The sequence below is a fragment of the Opisthocomus hoazin genome, chromosome 12 (genome assembly GCF_030867145.1).
Source record: "Opisthocomus hoazin isolate bOpiHoa1 chromosome 12, bOpiHoa1.hap1, whole genome shotgun sequence".
Taxonomy (NCBI): domain Eukaryota; kingdom Metazoa; phylum Chordata; class Aves; order Opisthocomiformes; family Opisthocomidae; genus Opisthocomus; species Opisthocomus hoazin.
This window is the reverse complement of record NC_134425.1, coordinates 5665763-5688184: the sequence shown is the minus strand read 5'-3', so window position 1 is coordinate 5688184 and position 22422 is coordinate 5665763. Positions and strand designations below refer to the sequence as shown.

The window sequence follows — 22422 nt, the reverse complement described above, 5'->3', positions numbered from 1 at the left end:
GATGCTTTTATGCTTAATGCATGCTGTCATTTTGTATTATATCTTTTGTCATTTGTATTACATCTTTTCTTTGGAAGTAACTTCACGAACGACCAAAACAAAACACAATCCCAAACCCCAAAATCCAAACACTAAAGAAAGCTGAGGAGTGCTGCAGACATCACAGATGAATTAGTGCTCCTCCAGCTGACACAGAGTCAAAACAGGCCACAGCCCTGCCTGCTTTACAAGAGCGATCTGCCATAGAGTGGTGGTTACTGGTCACTAGCACAACTTCCCTGGATTTCTGCTCTTTTTCTTCTCCAGTCCCATGATGTGGTGAGGCCCTTGATAGAGGCTTTTGCTGCTGTATCAGCATTTGTGGCATAAAAAAAAATGTGACAATAGAGCAAAACTTCGGATTCCACAGCTGGGTTGCTTAAAAACATAAATGACCAAGCACAACCCAAGCACCTAACTGTGCTCTTCCTCTTCAGCCTGTCCTCCCACGCCTGATTCATGCAGCAGTCACAGAGTGACAGCAAGGGTTACAGTTTTGCATAAAGAACTGACAAATGACTTGCTCAAAGCAGACTGGATGTATTCGCACGTAATGGCTCAATGTGCTGGAATAATATTACAAGCACACTCTGACCAATTTCGTCTTTAGCTGAGTATAGTAACTCACTGAATACTGCAATACACTTGACAGATTAAGAAACCTTTTAATTTTATCAGGTTTAATTCCCTGCACATTTCTCTTTTCCCTGCAGGATTGTCTGGGAATACCTTACAGGAACAGGATCAAGAAAAAAATAGTATAGGCCAGGTATGTGAGTGACTAACTCTGCCCCGTGATACAAACAACGCCAAAACTTTGGGGGCATTTCAGAGTAACTATTTCTGTAGATACAGGTTGTCTGAAAACATCACTGATAGGTTCTGGTGGAATAAATAAAAACAGATAAATAATGGAGCTGTGTCTCGCCCCAGCCCTGGCTTTTTCAAAGATGTCCCCTACTCCCTGCACTCTACACACAATCTATACGTTTCAAGATCCAGAAGGCACCTTTTTTCATACGTAACTTAAAAAATTACACTAGGATTTATAATCCTAAAATACCTCTGTGGCACAAAGCCACATATAAAATACGTGGGTGGAAAAGCTGTCAGCATAGCGGAAAAAGTATTCTGCTGAAACTCAAAACTTTGCAGAAACAGCTGAGTCACTCTTTCGCAGTTAAGGTAGTCTGGGCTTGTTACCCTCTTCCATGCCTCTGGACGGTGTCTGGCACACAGCCCCGGCCTCTGGCTGCCAGTGACTCCAGCACACCTCCAAATGAGAATGTCCTTGGAAGAATCGGGCTGACTTTCCTCACGCAGGTGTATCTTGTCGTCCACGCACACAAACTGAATGCTGACCGTCCGGCAGACTCAAAGCCCTCGGGTACATACAGCAGTGCAGGCAGATTTGCACGGGCCAATTCATGTACATCCACTCTGGTATGCAAGACGATACTCAGCAATATTGCCAACTTACGATTTGATCACAGTTCTCAAGGCAAACAACGATTTCCCGACCTCCTGAGAATCAACGCTTTTTTTAAAAAAAGCAGGAACATAGTGAAAGTTTGAAAACCTAGTCAACTAAGCTAAAGGAGTGAGAGAAACAACTGAAAAAAATCTCCCCATTTACCGTTCTCTTTTTTTCGTTTCTTTTCCTTCTCTTTTTTTTTTTCCAAGTCTCCTGATTCTTCAGTCAGCATTATTGTTTTGGCTGGGATGAGGGAGCTGCCGATGAGCCATTTATTAGCACATAAAATTACTGAAATTGCAAAGGTCCAGAAGTCATAACTGCTAACAGATTATAGACTCTACTAATGCAGTCACACACGAAATCTATAAAGCTCATTTTAAAAGGAACTCCAGCACAGCATATATATTTTGATCCCCAGAAAATATAATTTGGCTTGAAAATCTTTTGATCTTTAGGCCTGCATTTAATCAGAATGCACGATTTTCCTGAAAACTTCTATCTATGAGTTCAAATCAGGGAAGTCTACATACACATAAACAACAGCTTAATTTGTATGTGCAACAATGTGCCAGATTTTCAGCACGTAAGAATAATTTTCATATGAACTGCAGCAACAATATGTACTAATTAGCTGCACTGTACACACACAGCCATGCAAATGCTATCACTGGGATTCACAGTTGCTGATGGGACAAATTTCCCACCATAAGATGGCAACATCAGAAGATAACTTTTGCATTATAAGGCCTATGATGACAAGCACGCTCCAACTGACAATTCTTCCATAAAAGCTCATTTCCCAGTTTTGTGTTACATGCTAATATGACAGCTGCTAGCCAGTTTAACTTGTATCTGCATGTCTCCTCCTCCAGTGGGAGGACGTATTCCACAGTGTACATCATAAAAGGGTGCCAGGATGTACACATACCCCAACCTTGAATTGTTTCCTTACTCTGCTCTCCCATCACACTGGAATTATGGGTGGAACAATTGTGATGGAAGAAATGCAGGGAAGGATTCCCCTCTGTTTCAAAATTTTCTGAAACTTCTCTCGTTCTCATATTTCACGAAACCCAGCAGTCCTTCAGCAAGAGCACTTTGCTTGTCATGGGAAATGACTCTGAGTGGGGCAAAAATATGCTTTTCTAAGTAAACAGATTATATTATATAGCATGAAAGCTAAAAAAATAAAGTAGCCTCAGCATGCCTACACCCTGCTGCCATCACCAAGCACACACACATGCCCAGGCTTTGTCTGAATACCATTTCAAGCACTAGGCCCTCCAAGAGCAGTGTCATACACGTTGTTCTCTCTCGGGCCCTCTCTCTCCTCTTCCTGGATTCCTCTTCTTGAACATTTGCTCCCAGTCCAGTGAAACTCCATGCGAATCTTGCCACCGGCAGAATCAAACTCTAAATATCCTCACTTCTACATCCTAACTGCAGCCTTTTTTCTTCTCTCTTCTCTAACTTTCGCCCAGTATCATGTCGTCTTCTCCCTGTCTCCAATGGCCTGGTTAATGCATCTGCTCACCAGTGGCTGCCCGCAGCTGGCCTGCAACGACCTGTGCTGTGGCACCATGCTGATGAAGGGAAACCTGCTCTCTCGTTCACATATGTTTTACACACATGGCAGCACTGGACACGGCATTGCTACACTCCTGTTAGAGTCCTGCTGTGCTCGTTTGCTCAGCCCTGTTTCCTCAGCTAGTCCAGAGCGCAGTGCCTGCTGCAGCGTGAACGAGCAGAGCCAGGAGCTTCAGCAGCTGCGTGATTTGCAAAGGGAAGAGCAGCCGCATCAATACGTAAACTTTCTCTCTATTAGCAGCATACCCAAGGAAGAAAAGGTAGGCACAACTCAGTGTCCTTCTAGGAAGCTTCCTCCAAGTCAGCCAGCAATGCCCAGCAAGAGCAATGAACTGACACCCGTAATCCACGCCGGGCGTGGAGCAGGTATCTCACAAAGAAGCATGCAAGCCTTTGAAAACCATTGCTCAGTTATAAGCACGAAACACAAACACCAAAACATATACCGTTCAGCTGAGCTCTAAAATGTTTGCATTACTTGAATTCTTCTCCTGTCAGCTACTGCAAGGAGAAGAGCATATTTCACTTGACTAAATGAATACACGAAAAGTCTCTCTCTCCCAGCCAGTTGCTCATGAGCTCATGGCAGGGATAATCCAGGTCATGGATGTAACACTGAGGAATGCATCCAGCTACTGAACAAAAGTCACAATGAACACCAGTCACGTCAAGAAACATCTGTCACTTTAAAACTCTAAGGAAATCATCCATATACAAATTAGCTAATAAAAATTACAGTTATATCACTGATAGCTAAAAAATCAGATTTCCTACACCACTAGGTAACCAAATCACAAAATCAATTACATGAGCCAAATTAAAAATGTGAATTACATTCTTCACATATTATATAATGACCTATATATTGTCATGGGCCTCATGAAACATCCACTTGGAATTTGCCTTAGCAAAGGCCACCTTTAAATTGGTTTTATCAACTCAGAATTCTCGATGTGATATTTGCAAATGTTGTTGCTCACAATGCAAACATAAAGCAGTATACCTAGAGCTTTATTTATTTACATTAGCTACATGTTCACTTAAAATCAGAACCTCATGCTTTCATGTGGTAATCATATATTGACTTTTTCAAACAAATGTTGCCAATAGAGTTATTATATACATTCCTCACTTAGCGAGCCAAACAATACAGTGCTATTCTTAAAACTGCAGTCCAGGGAATCAAATCCTACTTCTACTGCAGTCAATAGCAACCCCCCTCGCCTCCAGAAACAATTGGAATAAGGCAACTCTGTAACCAATTGTAAGATAGGTCAAGAAATTTTTGGTATGAAAACTCTGGCAATCCCGTTCTTTTGATATTTAGCATGAGTTCCAGTAAACACAGGAGGGTTGCTGACTGGAATGAAGCAAGCAGCACTGGCACATAATCTTCCAAATTTTATATTATTTTTTGAGAAGTCTAAATGCTAATTTGCACAATTATGAATCAACAACAGACACTCATTTCAGGCTGACTTTGTCATCAGGGTTTTAACCGGGCTGGCATGCCAATAAAAATGTGAAAATGACTTTTTAAAAGTTAGTGAACACACATTCCCAGTCCACCAAACTGAGCTTGGTTCCACCAAAGCAAATTAAACCCTAATGTACAGATGACAACGTAATGAAAGTAAAATGTATCTGTGACAGAGATGACTGCAAGTTTGTATATAAAAGCTAGGATACATGACACGTGGCGACCAAGAGCAGGTTTGGCATTCAGCCCTGATCTCTCGCTTGCTGGTTCAGGTGTACTTACCGGTATTCGCTTGCATCGTCTCCTTTCCCTGAGGGACCTCAGGACAAACCACATGGTGGACCCAATGCGTAACAGCAGCCCAAGATTTGTTTGGTTCTGGAGGTTGGTCTACAGTGATATGCATTAGAAGCTGCAGAGGGAAAACCCAGAGTGAGAAAACCGAGGTACAAAAGTCTGCCGGTATTCAGAAAAGTTCTGAAATATTTTGAGACATTTATTCAGCCAAGACTTTCCCTGACTCCAGTGAGATTTTGCCAGAGAAAGTCGTTTGAATGCCTAAGGTGGGGTTAATTCCTAAATGCGGTTCTTTATTTTAAATGTAAATAATTAGAACTCACCAAACCCTGCTCAGAAAAGGTGCTGTAGAGACAGTCACTTGCTACTAACTCTCAATACAGCTGCACTCCGAAAAGCATCCGTTCCTGCCTCCTACTGAGCACCCTCACGTTTTGAAGGAGATGTCAAGTCATCAAACTAATAAAGGAAGGAGTAACGCCTAAAACTAGGGGAGGTCTCGAATCTCTCTGTTGACTAGGAACTGTTGTTAAAAATACAAGTTGCCCTGATGCACAGAAAATACAGTCAGTGCAGGTAACTGGAGCCAGCTTCCACTGCACGGGCCCAATCCTGCTCCCACTGCAGTTGGTGGCAGAACTCCAACCTGTTTAATGGGAACGGCAACAAGCTTTCTATCTACTTAATATAAATGAAGATACACATCTCCTCTTTGACATGTCTTTGGCTCAAAGCCATTGGCTGACACTTGTTTGGTTCTCTGCATGTAGGTGACTCATGGGATAATAGAATGCCTGATTTCCATTCTGCCAGACCTGTCTTTCTCCGTGGTTAACTATTAATTTCAGGGGCAAGATGCAATACTGCAGTAAAACAAGATGGTGTTAAACTAAGAAAATTGCACTTAAATATTTAGAGTAAATGAACCGGATTCCCTTTCATGAGGTTTCCCTTCCAATTAAAGAGGTGTACCCACATAGTCCTCAAGAACCAGCCCATTGCTCCTGCACAGAGAAGGAGTTCGTGGAAGTCTCTAGCAAAGTACTCGGCAGGCAAGGCAGTGCAAACACACTGCCTTTACCCCACCAGGAGGGCTTGAGGAGAAACCTGATAATGGAAATGACATTAAAAATCTGTACTCCAAATAGCTGATTTTTGTTTCAGGCTACCTGCATGGAACTGGGTTACTCTGGATATACAGATGCTCGATAAACTATGAGCACATGCTGATTTACCACAAAAGCTGTAAGCTCCTTGGGATAAGGGCCGACTTTCTCTCTTTGGATCCACAGCCTAAGTTTGAAATACTAAGTAGTATCATAGGAAAAAAAAAAAAAAGACTTGGAAGGAATTATCTGAACAGATATTTACAATTCTTCTGAAGTTTCTTGTGATACGCTTATTATTACTAAGTGTTGTCTCAGCTTTAAAATGGAGTTACCTCAGATACAGCGAATCACACTGAAACACAGATATTGCTGTGCAAGGTGGGTGTGTGTGATTTCACTTGTATGAACACAGATTTCATTACAGGGGAAGCAAGAGATGCCCAGAACCAGGGATGTTGATGTAATAAACACTATTTTTTTACTTAATCCGTTCTACCAAGAGAGGCCACTGGGTCTGTTCTTCCACCCTTTACTCAGTTAGACGTTTGCCATTCTTTTCACTGCTGAATTTTGGTCAAACCCAATTCAACCAGTAAATTCAAACCAGTAAGCGCAAAGCGCTCAGAAGCACCTGCTTCCTCCTAACAGCAAAGCATCTTCAACTGCTCCCTTCAGTGTGGACATGCATGTGGAGCACTCCAAAAACTGTTCCTACCCTCCAAGCCCCCGAAGCAGCCGGATGAGGCAAGCTCCTCAGGGGCAATTCGCCTGTCGCAGCAGAAAAAAAAAATCACTGCGAAATCTTGACATTCCTCCGCCACTCCCAACCTGCTGCAGGACTTTGCTATGATCATGAGCAATCTCTCAACTCTGTACACAGCGCTGGCAGACAACTACTCCCTTCCTCCCCAGCATGTGATCACTCGCTCGGCCTCTCCGTCACTGCCCACCCCCACGTCTCACCCCCCGCCGTGTCCCAGGCCCTGTGTCTGGGACTGGCGAGGGTGAGGGGTGGGGAAGGAAGGACTGCACGGCCACGCTTCTGTGGCAGGACAGGCAGAGGCTGGCAGTATCGCAGCAGTGCTGTGTGTGAACGGAACGGGCCCGGTGGGAAACTTCCAAAAAGCCACCCCGCGGTTGTGAGACAAATGCCGCCGAGTACAAACACACCCACAGCACTCTGCCCAGCACGGGAGCTGCCCAAGCCCTTGCCCAGGCCGGGATAAACAGTCTTGGTGCGGGGAGATGAGTGGGAATGCCAGCCCCTGCCCACGGTCCTGCCACACTTACCGGCTGCATCCATGGCACGCCGCAGCAGCGCAGCCTCCGCCTGCCATCCTCCCCTGCGGCAGCGTGGACGGGCAGCTGTTTTCACGTGAGCCTGCTGGGCTGGGCGATCCCGAGGTCCCCTCCAGCTCCAACTGTCCTGTGATATCTGAAGGCGGCAGTGCATAAAATCCCTTCCACCACCCAGCATTTATAATGCCTGCCTAAATACTGCTGAAACAGGCAAGGCATGGGGTCACACGTGAGACTGGAGCGCTGCAGGACTGCTCGCTTTGACCCTGGCGTTAAGGCAAACATCCCTGAATACGCTGCTGTAAGAACTTTATCATCTGGGCAATGACTTAAGAGACTTCTTGAAGGCTCAGCCATGTGCTGGGGTAAGGGTTCAGGTTGAGAGGCAGAGAAAACGCAGAGCTGCAGCTGGGGAGGGCTGAGAAGGGGCTGCCAAAGCAAAACACGGGCTGCAAAGAACACAAAGAGGCTGCGAAGAGCACTGTGCTGCGAGAACTTTTTTGTCTAGGCCACAGCTGGGGGGCCTTGTCGAAGGCTCAGCCTACAGTTAGGGTTAGGATTAGGGAATGCTGCTCGCTTTGGCACTGTGTTTAAGGCAAGTGTCTCTAAACACTTTTCTGCTATCAGTAATTTACCCTTCGTAATATTCCAGGGCAGGCTGTGTTTATATAACCACTGAAACGCCTGTGTGGTAGATAGGTGATCTTAATTTTGAATCACAGAATGGTTGATTCTTCTGCCACTGAAGACCTGTTTAATCTACAGCTCATTTAAATTAATGGAAAAATCGGCTTTGTCTGAGGCCATAAATGATTTGCTGAAACCACACACACACACACACACACACACACACACAGTGAGTCACGGTTCAGAGCACAGCTTGAACGATCGGGACCATATTCCCATGCTCTAACCACCAGATCACAGCCCCTCCCACGTCTACCCTGCAATAATCTCTGCTCGAACGACAGCAGCCTTTCCCCACGCCACACGTCGGACGGCATTGCTCGGCGAGGCGCATCGCACCCCAAGGCAGCACAGCTCTACAGGGCTGGGGGAGGGAGGAAGCACAAGTAAAAGTCATTACTTCCACCCGCCGCCACTGGACCTTGCCTCTCCCCGTGGAAAAACCGCCAGCTCCGACCCCCTCGATGCGCACCCAACCGACGACCAAGATCCCCAACCCCAGCCCGCGCTTGGCCTTCCCCCGCCCCGCCGGCGGCACGATCACCACCCCCCCCCCGCCTCGAGGAGCGCAGCCCCTCGCCCCGCAGCGCTGCGGGCTTCAACCCGGGGCCCCGCACGGCTGCGGCGGGCCGCGTGCTGCCTCACGGCCCCCAGCTGCCTCGCACCCCCGGGCCCGGCCCGCCCCCTCCGGGGCGCTTCCACCGCCCTCCCCGCCACCGGGCGCACACGGGCGCTCCCGACGGGGGCGGGAGCGGGGCAGCCTTCCCGCACCGGGCAGCTCCAGGCAGGCGGGGCGGGGCGGGGCGGGGCGGGGGGGTCCCGCCGGCTTCCCCTCCCCACACGACGCCGGGAGCCGCGTGCGGCCTCACTTCAGCGCCGGCCCCGCCCACCCCCCCTTGGCGGCCGCCCCTTCCCGCCTCGCGTCCCTATGGCCGCGGGGCCTCGCGCCGCCTCCCCTCCGCGCGCCACCGCCCCCGGGCAGCGCGGGGCGGGGCTGACGGGCGGGGCGGGGCCCTGCGGCCCAGCCGGAGACCCGCGGCGGCCCCGGGGCCGGGCGGAGGGGTCGGCCGGTGCCCGTGGCTGGGGCGGACGGGGCCGGCCCCGAGTCCTCCCGCCGCCGGGCTGCGCGTCCGCGGCTCCCGGGCGCCCTCCCCGCCGCTCCGCGCGCCGGGCGGGGGGCGGGGCCGCGTCCGCGCGCGCGGAGGAAGGACAGGTCACGCGGCGGGCAGGATAGATGCTGTTTATTCGGGACGGCAGCCAGCGCTTCCGACACCCCCCCCCCCCCCGCAGCCAACTGCCGCCGGACGGGGAACGGGCACGGCCGCAGAGACCGCGGGGAAAGCGGAGCGGGGGAGGCGCGGGGGGCCCGCACGCTGCGACTCAGCGACACGCGCCGGGAGCCCGCGGCGAGCCCCGCGCCTGCTGCGACGCGTCGCGACATGGGGGCGCGACACGCCTGCTGCGCGTCTTCGGCGGAGGGAGCTCAGCGCACCCCGCGACAGCCGCTGCTCCGCCGGACCCGCGCTGTCCGTCCGTCCATCGGTCCTGGGCTGTCCGTCTGCCCGTCCATCCCGGGCTGTCTGTCCGTCCGTCCCGGGCTGTCCGTCCGTCGCGGACTGTTCGTCCGTCGGCCCCGCTGCCCGCCGCGACAGGGCCCAGGGCCGGGGCGGCCCCGGGAGTATCCCCCGCCTGCCCCGGTGGTCGGAGGGTCCCGTTTTCCTCGCGGGGGGTGGACGGGGCAGGAGGCGCCTGAGCTCCTGCAGCCTGTCAGGCTTTTAAGGCACATCTGGATTGCTACGCGCGCATTATTACTATTATTCTGACTATTAATGTCATTTACCCTGTGCAGGCGCGTGGGCTTCCGAGCTCCTTCCCTTGCCTTCCTCCTCGCGAAACCCACCGCGCTCTCAGCTTATCCGTGCGTCACCCCTAAGGCACAAACCTTTCGGTACTACAGCTGCCTGGCTTCTCGTGTTGGTCGTCAACCGTTAAAAAACAAACAAACAAATAAACAAAACAAAACGAACGCCCCCCCATCCCCCCCCGCGCCGGCCCCGCACCGGCCCCGCGCTAGGCGCAGCTGCCCATGGCCTTCACCAGCGAGCTCTCGGGCAGCTGCCGGAAGATGCCCCGCAGAGTCTCCAGCTCCCGGGTGAGCTGCTCCACCCGCTTGCGCAGCCGCTCGTTGTCGGTGGTGAGCTCCAGCACCTTCTGCTGCGTCTCCACGTTGCGCTGCTTGGCCTTGTCCCGGCTCTTGCGCACCGCGATGTTGTTGCGCTCCCGCCGCACCCGGTACTCGTTGCTGTTCTTGTCCACTGTCTTTTTGGATTTGCTCCGGTGGTCGGCGGGCATCATCTTGAGGGCGCCGGGGGCGGGCAGCCCGCCGGGGGGGTGCGGGTGGTGGTGCGGGTGGTGGTGCGGGCTGGGCACGGGCGTGGGGGGCGGCGTGGGGTGCCCGGGCTGGAGGTGCACGGCGGTCTGGGCGCAGTGGGCGATCTGGTACTGCAGGTGGGAGGGGGGCTGCTGCGGAGCGTGGTGCGGGTAGAGGGCGGGCAGGGCCGCCGCCTTGGCCTCCTCCTCCTCGCGGGGCTCCTGCTTGATGACCAGCGGCCGCAGCCCCGGCGCCGCGATGCGCTCGTACAGCGGGTCCAGCTTGCCGTCCAGGTAGCCGGCCACGCACCCGAAGAGCGGCTGCGGGTGGTGCTGCGGGGGGTGCCCCGGCGCCGAGGCGGCCGCGCCGGCCCCGTGCATGGCGTGGAAGTCGAAGTCCCCGGCCAGGACGGCCTTGGCTTTCTCCTGCTGCTTGCTGTGCTGGAAGAGGTCGGCCAGGAACTCGTCGTTGAAGGCGGCGGGGTCGATGTAGGCGCTGATGTCGATGGAGTTCTCGTTCTCGCAGATGTCGCCGAGCTCCGCGCCGCCCGCAGCAGGTGCCGCCGCCGAGGGAGCCTCTCTGTAGCCGTAGGCGCTGCCGGGCAGGGGAGTCTGGAGCTGGTGGTGCTGCCCGCTGCTCATCGGGGGCCGCGAGTCGACCTCGTAGAAGTTGGCTTGCTCCATGAAGCACCTACAGTCTGCCGGGCATGGTGAGGGGCTCCTGCAATCCAGCTTTCGGACGGGGCGGCGGCGGCGGCGTCTCTACCCAGCCCGCGGCACCCCGGCGGCGAACGGCAGCGCGACCGGGCACAGCGCGACCGGGCACAGCGCGACCGGGCACAGCGCGACCGGGCACTGCTCGGCTCGGCGCGGCCGCAGCCCGTCCCCGCCGCAGCCGCCCGCCCCGCTCGCCGCCCGCCCGCCCCGCGGTAGTGGGTCGCCGCGGTGCCGTGCGCCGTTTATATACGCGGCGGCGGCGGCGGGGCCGGGGATCGCCCTCTAGTGTCCGACCTCCCGCCGGGCGCCGCGGCCCCGGGCCCCCCCTCGCGCCCCGCCGCCGCCCCCGGGACCCGCCGCGGGACAGCGGCCCCGCGCCCGGCCTCGCCGCCGCCCCCGGCTGCCGGGGAGGCTCGACGCGGGACGGGGACGCGGGACGGGGACGCGGGCTGCCCCGGGGCCGAGCGGCGCGGCGGAGTGCCCGGTACGTGCCCGCCGCCCGCTCCCGGCTCTGGCCCGGCGCTCCGAGCCGGCGGCCGCCGGGAGGGCCTCGAAGCCGGCGAACGGGCGGGCTGCCCCGCACCCGCGGCACGGCGGGACCCGCGGGGCTCTGCCGGGCACTGCGGGGCCCGGCCCCGAGCGGCGCTGGGACCCGTCCGGGGCTGGCTGGCGGCGGGGGGTCCCGGCTCACCTCTGCTCGGCGGCGGTGGGCCCGCCCCCGCTGCGGCCCGGGCCGGCGGAGCTGCCCTCCCGGGGCGGAACAGCCCCGCTGGGCCCGGTGTCCTGCGCTGCCGCAGCCCCGCGGGTCCCGCCGTGCGCGGACAGGGTGCGGTGGACGCGCGGCTCTTCCCCCTCCCCGCTCCGGCGCGGATCGAGCGGGTGAACCGCGCTGCCGATTCCCCGCACCGCACGCCCGGCCTCTGCCCGGCGCCGCCGGGACCCCGCTCGCCGTCCCAGCCCCGGTCCCGGCGGCCTCGGAGGCGGCGATCGATGCTCCGCAGCGTGGGACCGGCACCTCGACCCCCCCCCCCCGGGGCAGCGGGGCAGCTCCCGCAGCGCTCCCGCAGCCCCGGCCGCGGGGTGCCGCTCGGCGGGGCGAGGTGAGGGCGGTTTCCCCCCGCAGGCTGCGGACCGCTCCTCGGGACCCCGCGGCCCCCCGGGAGAGCGGCGCAGAGAAGGGGCCGGTCCCGGCGCGGGGACGGGTGCGGGCCCAGGGCTGCGGGCTGCTGCGGGAGGGTTTGCAGGGAAAGGGTTCAAACGCAGCAATGGCGGGAGAAAAAGTTGCAGTTCCACGTTCTGGACGTTCTAGTAAGACAGCGACCTGTGACAGAGAATTCCTTGCTCAGAAGGGGTCTGACAGATCCCTTGCGATTAAAAATAACTAACAAAGTCTCCAACAGGAGACAGAACTACGGTGTGCCAGGCACCCATGTGTTTGTATTGCACGATTCGCGCGTGAACCTCAGTTTCATGAGCAAAAGCAAGGCCGGTGGAGTCAGTTGGCTTTTGCATGCTAGTGTCCTCTCAGGAGAATGGATTCTGTAGTTACGGGAGGGAAACACTTGAATTTAAAGGCTATGGAATATACTTTTCACCTTTCACCATCAACAGGGGAAAAAAAAAATCAATCCTAAATTCTTTGTCTGTCCAGTCAGTCTCTCCTAAATGGGTTGGTGCTGGCGTCAGCGCGGCGGCAGGGCCTCGCAGGGTGCTCTGTGGTCCGCGGGGAGCTGCGGCACCGCCTCGAGAACAGCTCTGAACCAAGTCGTGATCCGGGGGAAAAGCCTCCAGCCGGTGACAGGAGTGAGTTCTGGATGCTTCCGAGTGGAGAGTGAGATGTCACCGAGGGCACCTGGCTGTCCAAGTTCTGCTTGCTCTACCCAAGGGAACCCATTCCCAGAAAAGGGACAAACCCAGAGCTGGACGTTTTGCCTGCAGGGAGGAATACCGTCTGGAACAGCAGCTGGCAAGCAGTTTAAACTTGGAGTTTTCGACGGGCCTTACCCGACTCCGAAGTCGGCAGAACCAGGAACACGCCATGGACATTGAAAATAGAAGGTCAGTGCTGCATGAAGCAGCAGAAGTGTGTAACCAAGTCTGTCATTTAATAACAATACCTACGCCTCTGTAGTCTTAAAATGCTCTCACGTTTTATAATCATTCTGAAATTAAGGCCTAACCACATATTAAAAGAAATTCAAAGTAAATCAGAAAGTTTAGGATCAGATTCCATTCCTAATTACTGTAATTAAGGAACAAGTCCCCACAATTTAAGGACTGGTTTGCTCAGTATTTTTTTTTTTTTACATAGACCCTTTTTATCTAAGTTAAGAACTTTTATATAATCTCTTTTTACACGAAAACATAAATTCCTGCTCAAATTGTTTTAATATGGTACAAAACCAGGTTCCCAGACTTAGACTGGTAAGGCAATTCTTTGTCTTTTTATTGTCCCTCCTTCTCTGAAGGCAAATAAAATGTTTAGAAGCTTATCAACCCTCAGCCAAGCACAAATGCACGTGGCCGCATCCGTGTCGACAGTGACTGCTACCAAATACTGCAAACCCAACGCCAAGAGAAAACTTTGGTTCTCGTTGCTTCGGTCAGGCGTGTCAGGGAGCTGAGTTCACTAAAAGAGGAAGGATGTGTCTGCTGCGTGCCGCGGATCCCTGGAGTGGCGTGGCTGTCAACTCTTGAGGGTGCTGTTCTTCCGTCTCAGCGCAGGTCTTGCTGGCTGGGAGCTGGGGGAGGACGGGAGAAGCGCTCCACAAGCCAGGACAGCACCCAAAGTCATTGCTGCAGAGCCAGCCGTGCTGGTTTCTGCTGGTCGGGAAGGAAACTGAGCAGGAAAGCACAGTCGTGGAGGAATGTAAATATCTGCTGCGTATTAGTGAATTTTGTGCCTGTTGAGGAGTTTTTAATTGCACCGGAACGCTGAAGTCTCCCCATTTCACCGGCGCTCAGCTCCCGCGCTGTTCTCGGGCCGTGGCTCCCCTGGGCTGCAGAACGGCTCCTGGCTGTCTTCACGGGCTGCCTGGGCAGCGCGGCACGCTGCTTCCCGACACGACGGATCCGAAGTACGCACAGAACATGGCGTGTGGGCAGCCCCGTTAAGAATCGGAGTGCTATTACACGCTTATTTTACTGCCTTGTTAAACTAGAATGTTTCATTGCTGCCGACAGAGCGCCGGAGTGTCCTGCCTGCACACGGAGCTCGCCGGGGTGAATGCCAGCGCGGCCCGACAGCTCCTCTCTCCCGCTGCAGAAGGGTCAGGGCCAGAGGCAGGTTTGGCTGGGGCAGGGATGGGCCCCGTGGAGCAGGGAGGACAGTGCGGCTGCCCTGGAAGGGACGAGGAGACGCTGTCCTTGCTGGGCGCAGTGCTGTGCCCTGGGCGCACCAGGGGAGCAGGCAGGGATGGGGCAGCAGTAGTTTCCAACGCGGATAAAGAGCGGGCAGTCTACCATCTTACTTCTTGTGGTGTCATGAACAAGCTTCTCCCCTTGCCTGTGTTTTCTGCCCCAGGGAGGGGAAGCACGATGCCGCACATAAAAGCTGCCACACGTGACCATTTTCAAAGGAAAAGGCTTTATGTGCCAAAGCCTCGGAGGCTGGCAGATCCCTGCGCAGCACAGTGTGACAAGTCAACCAGAGCCTTCCCTTCAGCTGAGCAAGGCAGCCAGTGACTGGTTACCAGTTTCAATGTGCCGGTTGGTCCAAGGACAGACTACTTAATTACTGATCATTACAGCTTTTCTCCTTTGGAGAAACACTGTTTACACCTCAAATGTGAACCATCTCAGATCCATGCTCCCCTCCTCTTCCCTTTTCGTATCATTCCCCTTGTCTTCAGGGTCTCTGTGACCATATCCTCAACCCCTGCTGTCCTCGTGCTCTACTGGCTTCTGGCTCCTCTCCCAGGAGCTCAGTCCTTTGCAATTACCAGGTTAGCTGACCGGCAGCATCTTTTCACTTGCCTGATTACTGCTCACCTCCATTCAAATGGTGCTCATAACCCGGTTGGTTTCCAGCTTGCCACTGTAATCATGTACAATCAGTCTGTGAAGTGGTACGTGGTTTATCTGTTCACAATTTTTGCATGGTTAATGAGCCATTACATACATAGTTCCTCTTTTATAGTCGGGACCATATTTCACTGACCGTATTCACGGTGCTCAGAATATTCCAAATGCTTCTCAGACACAGGATTAAGTTCTGTTCCAAAGAACATACAGTTGAAATACCACAAAAAAGGATGTGACAGTAATGATCCTCACCTCTCACCACACTGTTTTCTCCTGCAGCATTAGGCCATCACCTTTGCCTCAAGATTTCCCCAAGTCATGTTTACAGTTCTCCTACTGGTATGCATCAGTTATCCCTTTGCTCAGTATTTGGCCTATCCACGAATGATCCATTCTCTCTCTAGTCTTTTACCTCAGACTAAACAATAACCTCCCTTCTTTCACACCTGAATTTACCTTCCAGTCTTCTGTCTACCTTACAAACTTCAGTGGTTTCTCTCATCATGAATAGCTCATAATACTGAATTCATTCATGCTTACATCTCCCTGGGAGGTGGAGCGGTGTTGTTACTCTCTATTTCACAGCTAGAGAGCCAGGAGACGGAATGACTTGCCAAGGCCACACAAGAAATAAGTAGCAAAGCTGAGAATTTCATCTCTCCTCTGTCCTGAGTTCATATCACAACAAATGAGCCTGCAAAAGTTTGACTACTGCCTCCCTACAAATGAAACATGATTTTTCATATATTTCCTTGCTATTTTAATTTTTTTTTTTCATGGAAAAGATAAATTAACTTTTATCTTGAAATAAATTTATTTCTGAAGTGAACTGCCATGAAAATCTTGTTCTTTTCTTTTCGATTTTTGCCATTGTGTCCTTAAGGGAGCACACAGGAAATAAAGCTTTTATTTTTTTCCTAGACCCTACCCTAGCCTATTGAATTGAAGACTCTCATTGACCTGAGCAGGAACTGGTGCAGCCCCTTAGCTGGCATACAAATTAGGCAGCAGAATAGTAACAGGGTAGTGATGATATTCCAGACTCAGTTCCCAAATCTGCTTTTGGGGACAGAGTACTCTCAAAATACTCTCTGAAGATTATAACTCTAAGAATATGGCTGGCTACTTCTCATGGCATCATCCAGGATGTAATCTAAAACCAGAGATTTAACCTCCTTGTAAACCCAGAAAACTGGAACATAGCTTGTACCTGTGTTCGCACCAGGTGACACCTACTTCAGGCGTTTAATTTAGATGCTCTCAAAGTGCCTACATGAGCTATGGAGGAAACTTAGACTCACAAATTTCAGTGCCCTGAACTGCACATAAAACTAGATACTGAAATAACAGGGTCTCGATAGTCTTGTCATGCGCAAGGTCAGCTGGGCTGCACACCTGGGTTAGCATCACTATTTGACAAAATCCTGTTAGTTAGAGCAAGAGTATCATCTCCTCACTTGTGTGAGTAATTCACTCTGATACCCAAAGCATGTTATGATTATCAGCTCCTCCTAAAAATATTCATTTGCAACACTGACTAAAGTAGCAGCTAAGGCTAAGCACGTATATTGGTAACTGTTCCAGAGCGCACCTGTGGGAACACTGCAACGTAGCACTGAATCACACAAGAAGAAAATAGCCTGGTTTATCTATTATACATGTGTTCTGCCTTTGCCTTAATCCTTTAAAAATACTCATGTAGAGATCCTGTAACATTATTCACACCTGTTCTTTTAAGGCAAAAGGTAGTTTACTGGGGTAACCATAACGTTGGCAATGTGTAAGGAGACTACGTACAGTCAATCCCAAATCCTCTGGTTTTCAGAAGGCTCATTTAGAAAGATGGGCCAATACATTTTAAGAAGGCTACTGAAGTAATGAGAAACCTTGCCACTGACTTAGATGTTACTTTTTGCTGACCTCAGAAGACTTTCAAAAAGATGGTACAGTGTGGCTCAGGCTTCATCACTCTTTCGAAGCAGTTCTTGTTTGCACTGTGGACATTGTTCTGGGAGTACCTGCAAAAATAAAATAAAAATATTTATATTATGGAAATACCAAAACGTGTTAGGCACTTTCCAGAAGTATAAAAAGAGAGCCTTCGCAACACAAAGAATTTACAATCAGAAGAACAAGATACAAAAAATGAGAGCCATGGGACTGGAAAGGAAGAGCAACACCAACTTATAAAAAGAGAGTCAAGCCATTTCTTAATTATGTACTTCAGTACATGACACATCCAGTCACAAAATGTAGTCCCTGACATAGACTAAGTTCTATGTTCTCATCCCCTCTAAATCAACTTTACTCCTCTTTAGGGGAGATTGTTACAAGGATCAAAATTAACTAAAGAGTAAAAATTTGGTTAAAAGTTACATTCTGTGGTATAGTACAGATATGAAAGCCTCACGCTGTGGCTCCACAGACGAACACATTGCTGAACCCGTGGCAGGCTTCAGTGGGATGAGAACCGCACGAGGCCTCTCAGAGCGCTCGAGGGTCTGGTGGGCTCTTTCTTTCCACTCTTCTTACATTGAAGCTGTTGTGTGATTCACAAGTCAGACAATGGCACAGCCTCACTACCTACCCAGCAGCTTTTGATTCCCAGCCTGCAAATATTCGATGCTCGAAGTATCTATAGAATTAAGGACTAAGGGTGCAACCCTCCTTTTATTAATGTCACAAAGCATTTGACTTCAGTGGCAGAAAAGTTTGGGGCCTCACTTGACTCATGTTTTAAAATGTCAGGTTTTATAAGTATTGACTCTGTACTAACAGAAAGCACTTTTACTGCTCAGTGTGGATGCTGTCTTGTATCTGAAAATTTGACCTCCCTGTTGAGCTAAATTCAGCTTTCTCCAATTATCCCACTGCCAGCCCAGGGATTACTGGCATGAGTAATCTAAGCAGGAGTTGGCCTACTAAATGAAAAATGGCAAAGGCAGTGAGAGGGAAGGGAGTCACAAGGAAGCTCTGCAAAGTTCTTCGAGTCACTTGGTGACATCATCAATGAATCCAAACCGCAATCAAAGCAACTGCCAGCACCGGGGAACAACAGACACACAGAGGAAGGAAGCAAGTCAGAGGCAACCTCAGCTTGAAAATGATCGGTTTTGTTATTGGTTTCAAGCTAATAACAGCAATACTTCTGGCATCCGAATTTCCCTGACTCTCCCGAGAACAGCCACTGCTCAAAGGTGAGCCTTGAGAGGCAGCTTACACTCGCGAGCTGGCACACGGCACTGAAGTGCCCACCTGCAGCACGCTGACCCCGCCATGGAGTGACTTCACCTCAGGACTGACCACGCAGCAGGCTGATGGGCAGCACCGGCTCTCCTGCAGCCGCTGGCGGGTGACGTGAGAAACAGCCCTTCGTTCCCTGCAAGGATTCCAAAGGCCGCTGGAAAACACCCAGCGAAAGGACCTGGCACTCCTGCCTGCTGAGGTGACACCCATTCTGCCTTCTGCGCCTTCACGGGAGGAGACGTCGCCCACACCAACATTCCGCATGCCAGCCTCACACGTGAAAATAAGGAGACATCACTCACCACCACATGAGTTCCGCAAGATGTTTGCATTTACATTTTTCTTTTCAAACTGCAATCTTCTGCTTCAGGTAAAACAAATCTCTGTCCTAAGTGCAATAAGAGTTAATCACAAACCAGGGAAGTCTAACGATCAGGAGACTTTTCCTGAAAGAATCACAGTCCCATAAAAATCCAGAAGCTGAAGCTGGGAGGTTACAAGAACATTCCAAAGTGTTAGAGGAAAACAGGGCTCACTACCTCAAATTATGATGCTTGGAACAAAACATTTCTTCCGCTTAGTTTTTAAAGGCAGCTGACAGCTGAGCTACTGAGTGCTTTAAACAAACATTATCAGAATTCATATGAATAAAACCAGAAGACTGCTTTTGATGGAAGCCATCATCTTTTTCATTCATTTGATGGGAGCACAACAATGATATTTTGTTTGCACTAATATTTCAGAAAGTAAAAAGTCAGTGACAGTGCTAGTCTGTTTACAAGATATTTTCGCACCTAAATCCTCGTAAAGAAATGATGAAAAGGCACTGCCCTTCAACTAGGAGGTGGCAACAACATCATGTGACTTACCTGGTCATATACTTATTAGTGGAGCTAAATATGATCAAAGCTAATTGTTCAACAAGAGCCCAGGGCTGTGAGGCTTCTGATTCCAGACAGTAAGTCCTTGAAACCTACTTGCGTTTCTAAGGGAAAAATGAATCAGCTATGCAATTGGGTTCCCATACTGCAAAAACATCTATTTTTTCCCTTCTACTGCTGTAATTAAAGATAGGAAATGGGAATAAGTTTTTGGAGTCTAAATTATTCACTCTGAATAATTCTTTCAGGACTAAACAATTAAGCTAGATGCTAATTTTATCCAAGCTACAGGTAATATACTAATATCAGCATTACATTCCTTAATGAACCCCAACATTCTATTAATGGGGAATATGAGCAGTACAAACTGCTCACATATATGACATAAACATGGTAAATATAACATAAAGTGAAAGATAACATGGCGAAGTAAAATTTAATTTTAGAAAAATAACTTCTATATTCTTTAAAAGCAGGCAAAATTCCAGATTTTTAATTACACTAGTTGCACGGTTCTAAAAAGAATTCATGCAACGTACTTCAGTGTTGGGTGCCACAGTAATGGATTTTATTTTATAAAATGCACAATTTTAAAAGGAAGATGATGATTTAAAAACCCGCGTGCCACAGAACCCATAGCATGGGGAGGATAAATCCTTTTAAATACCACGTAGGAAAGGATGCGTGCGTGTTGTCTGCAGTCTGACACTCAGCTGCCAAAAGAGGACAGAGAAGTGTAATGTGGCACAGAACCCTGTTGCTCCCTGTCAGGGAAACAATTGCTGACAGTTACCACAGCCAGCACAGCTGGTATTTAGGTTGGATAGGACAGTACAGTTCATGGTGGGTTGGTATTTTCCACAAAAAAGGGGCTGTTCCAGCCAGCATGAATGTTCTGGGGCCTTTTAGAAAGGCTTAGTAGATTGAATTATTTCTGTAACTAAGTGCAGGACTTAGGGATCATTTACGTTTAAATTAAGTCATCAAGAGATCATTTGCCTCTATGGTAGGGTCTATGGTAGGGTCTAGACCCCTCACCACATGGCAATGACTATTCTCCTTTATTGATAAACTGCACGGAACACCACTCACCCAGCTCAGCATCTCACTGATAAAAGTTTCAGGCTCCTGTTTCCTTCTCTTTTATGGAAGCGCAAGACACTGTGGGTTTCCTAACTATAGTTGCCGCTTGCACATAGCTGTGCAAGCTCAGCTGCTGATTCCAGTGGATATGCAAAAACTGGTCCCTAAATTTTATGGAAGGCAATCAAACTCCAAGTATCTGTGTTAGTGTTGTGAGAAAAGGCTAGATGTTCAAAGTGTGGGAAACGCTGCAGGTAGAGCTCAGACCTTCCGACACAACAACTGCAAACTCAGCCTTTAGGAAGCCAGACTTGGCCCCAGTGCTGCTTGCCTGTTTGTTTCAGTGGGCTCAGAGCTATCTAGTCAAATCAAATCTCCCTCGCAGCACTGAAATACTTCTAAGTCCTTGTATCTACATATATCAGTCACGGCTAAAAAAAGTCCATCTGGTGGTAGAGTATTAGAACATGTGGTGTATCAAATTTTAAGCCTACTCAAAATCTTTCCAGAAATCTGTTTAAAAATGCTTAGAAAGAAAGTAAAAGCATGGAGGCTCTTCAGCTTCAGGTAGCACAGGGAGTGTGCCTTCACATCAGGAAAGCCAAAGACACAGAGACTGTTTCAGAATACGCTGCAGCATTCTCTCCTGACGCCATACACTAGTGCTGAATAAATGTCCCTACCTTGAGACAGTGTTCACACAAATGAAATGTTTTGTTATAAACTTTTTGTGCTTAAAGCATTGTCATTTTTGCCCAACATTTTCCAGTTAGTTTCGGCAACAACGTAGCACACTGTCCCCCATTAGCTTGTTAGCTGCAAGGTAGTCTCCCCTAGCTGGATTTCTCTGGGACCGGCTGCCTACGCGTGTATTCCTGCTAGGAGTACACGCACGCCTCTGTGCACTCATCCTGTCTTCGTTTGGTTTGCAGGAATGACAAGACCAGCACTCCTCAGTCCTGTCCCACCTGCTGAGTCCCTTAATGTCACAGGGCTTTACACAAGTGGAAAAATGGCCTCAAGTTGCGTCAGGGGAGGTTTAGATTTGATATTAGGAAAAATTTCTTTACTGAAAGAGTGGTCAGGCATTGGAACAGGCTGCCCAAGGAGGTGGTGGAGTCACCATCCCTGGAGGGGTTCAAACAATGTGTGGATATTGCACTTCGGGACGTGGTTTAGCAGGCATGGTGGGGTTGGGTTGATGGTTGTACTTGATGATCTTAGAGGCCTTTTCCAACCTTCATAATTCTACAATTCTGTGAAAAAGAGGACAGGAGATGAAGGTACACAGAAACAATGTACCCCGAAGAACTTGATTTCCTGGTAAGCAAAGTCCTTTTCTCCAGCTGCCAAACCACATCTCCACTGGGACTGTGGGTGACTTCAAAGCAATGGCTGTACTCCCTGGAGCAGGGTCTCAAAAACTTGGACAAACGATTGTGGGTTTTACCACAGTCATCGTGTGCTTTGCAGGTTTCTACAATTGTGTGCACCTTGGTAAAGCCCTCTTTGGAATGTGCACGTTCAGCAAACATTGGGTATGCAGAGAAACAGTCTTCAGGGAAGCCACCATGCTTGAGCAGTGTAAGTCTCAGTCCCTGCCAAGCGGTGCTGGCAAATACATGGCCCACCAGTGCACATGCACCGCTGGGAGTCTACGAGAGCAGGCCAGTGTGTCTTAAAGCACTCTGTGTCCTCATCAGCTTTTCCTTTGCATGTTACTCTAATTTTGTCTGAAAGAGAGGAGATTTAGATGAGATTTATGGAAGGAATTCTTCACCGTGATGGCGGTGAGGCCCTGTCCCAGGCTGCCCAGAGAAGCTGTGGCTGCCCCCTCCCTGGCAGTGCTCAAGGCCGGGTTGGACGGGGCTGGGAGCACCCTGGGCTGGTGGAAAGGGTCCCTGCCCACGGCAGGGGGGGTGGAACTGGATGGTCTGTAAGGTCCCTTCCAACCCAAACTATTCTATGATTCTATGATTTTCACAGACAGGCTGTTCCCCTCTAAGTCACTAACATCAACTTCGTTGCAATATTGCTGATCCTGAATTCTTTCCTTGGGCAAAATTCACAATAATTTCAGTTGGTGTTTTAATTATGTAGGAACTTCTGACAAAATAAATCATGCCT

At 50.6% G+C, this 22422-nt stretch overlaps 1 protein-coding gene and 1 long non-coding RNA gene across 3 annotated transcripts in view; both read right to left on the bottom strand.

Annotated features, from left to right (window-relative positions):
* LOC142362790 (uncharacterized) overlaps positions 1–8433 on the bottom strand; it is a 30979-nt gene extending 22546 nt beyond the window's left edge. For both annotated transcript variants that reach the window (XR_012765288.1, XR_012765290.1), the window contains exons 1-2: positions 7280–8433; positions 4866–4995 (exon numbers count right to left, since the gene is read on the bottom strand). This is a non-coding gene — a long non-coding RNA (uncharacterized LOC142362790). The remainder of the gene's footprint in view (positions 1–4865; positions 4996–7279) is intronic.
* Positions 8434–9207: 774 nt separating this feature from the next.
* CEBPA (CCAAT enhancer binding protein alpha) lies at positions 9208–11206 on the bottom strand. The gene has a single exon (XM_075434103.1). It carries the CDS (start codon positions 11027–11029, stop codon positions 10046–10048), a length of 984 nt encoding a protein of 327 aa, XP_075290218.1. The 5' UTR covers positions 11030–11206; the 3' UTR covers positions 9208–10045.
* Positions 11207–22422: the final 11216 nt, after the last annotated feature.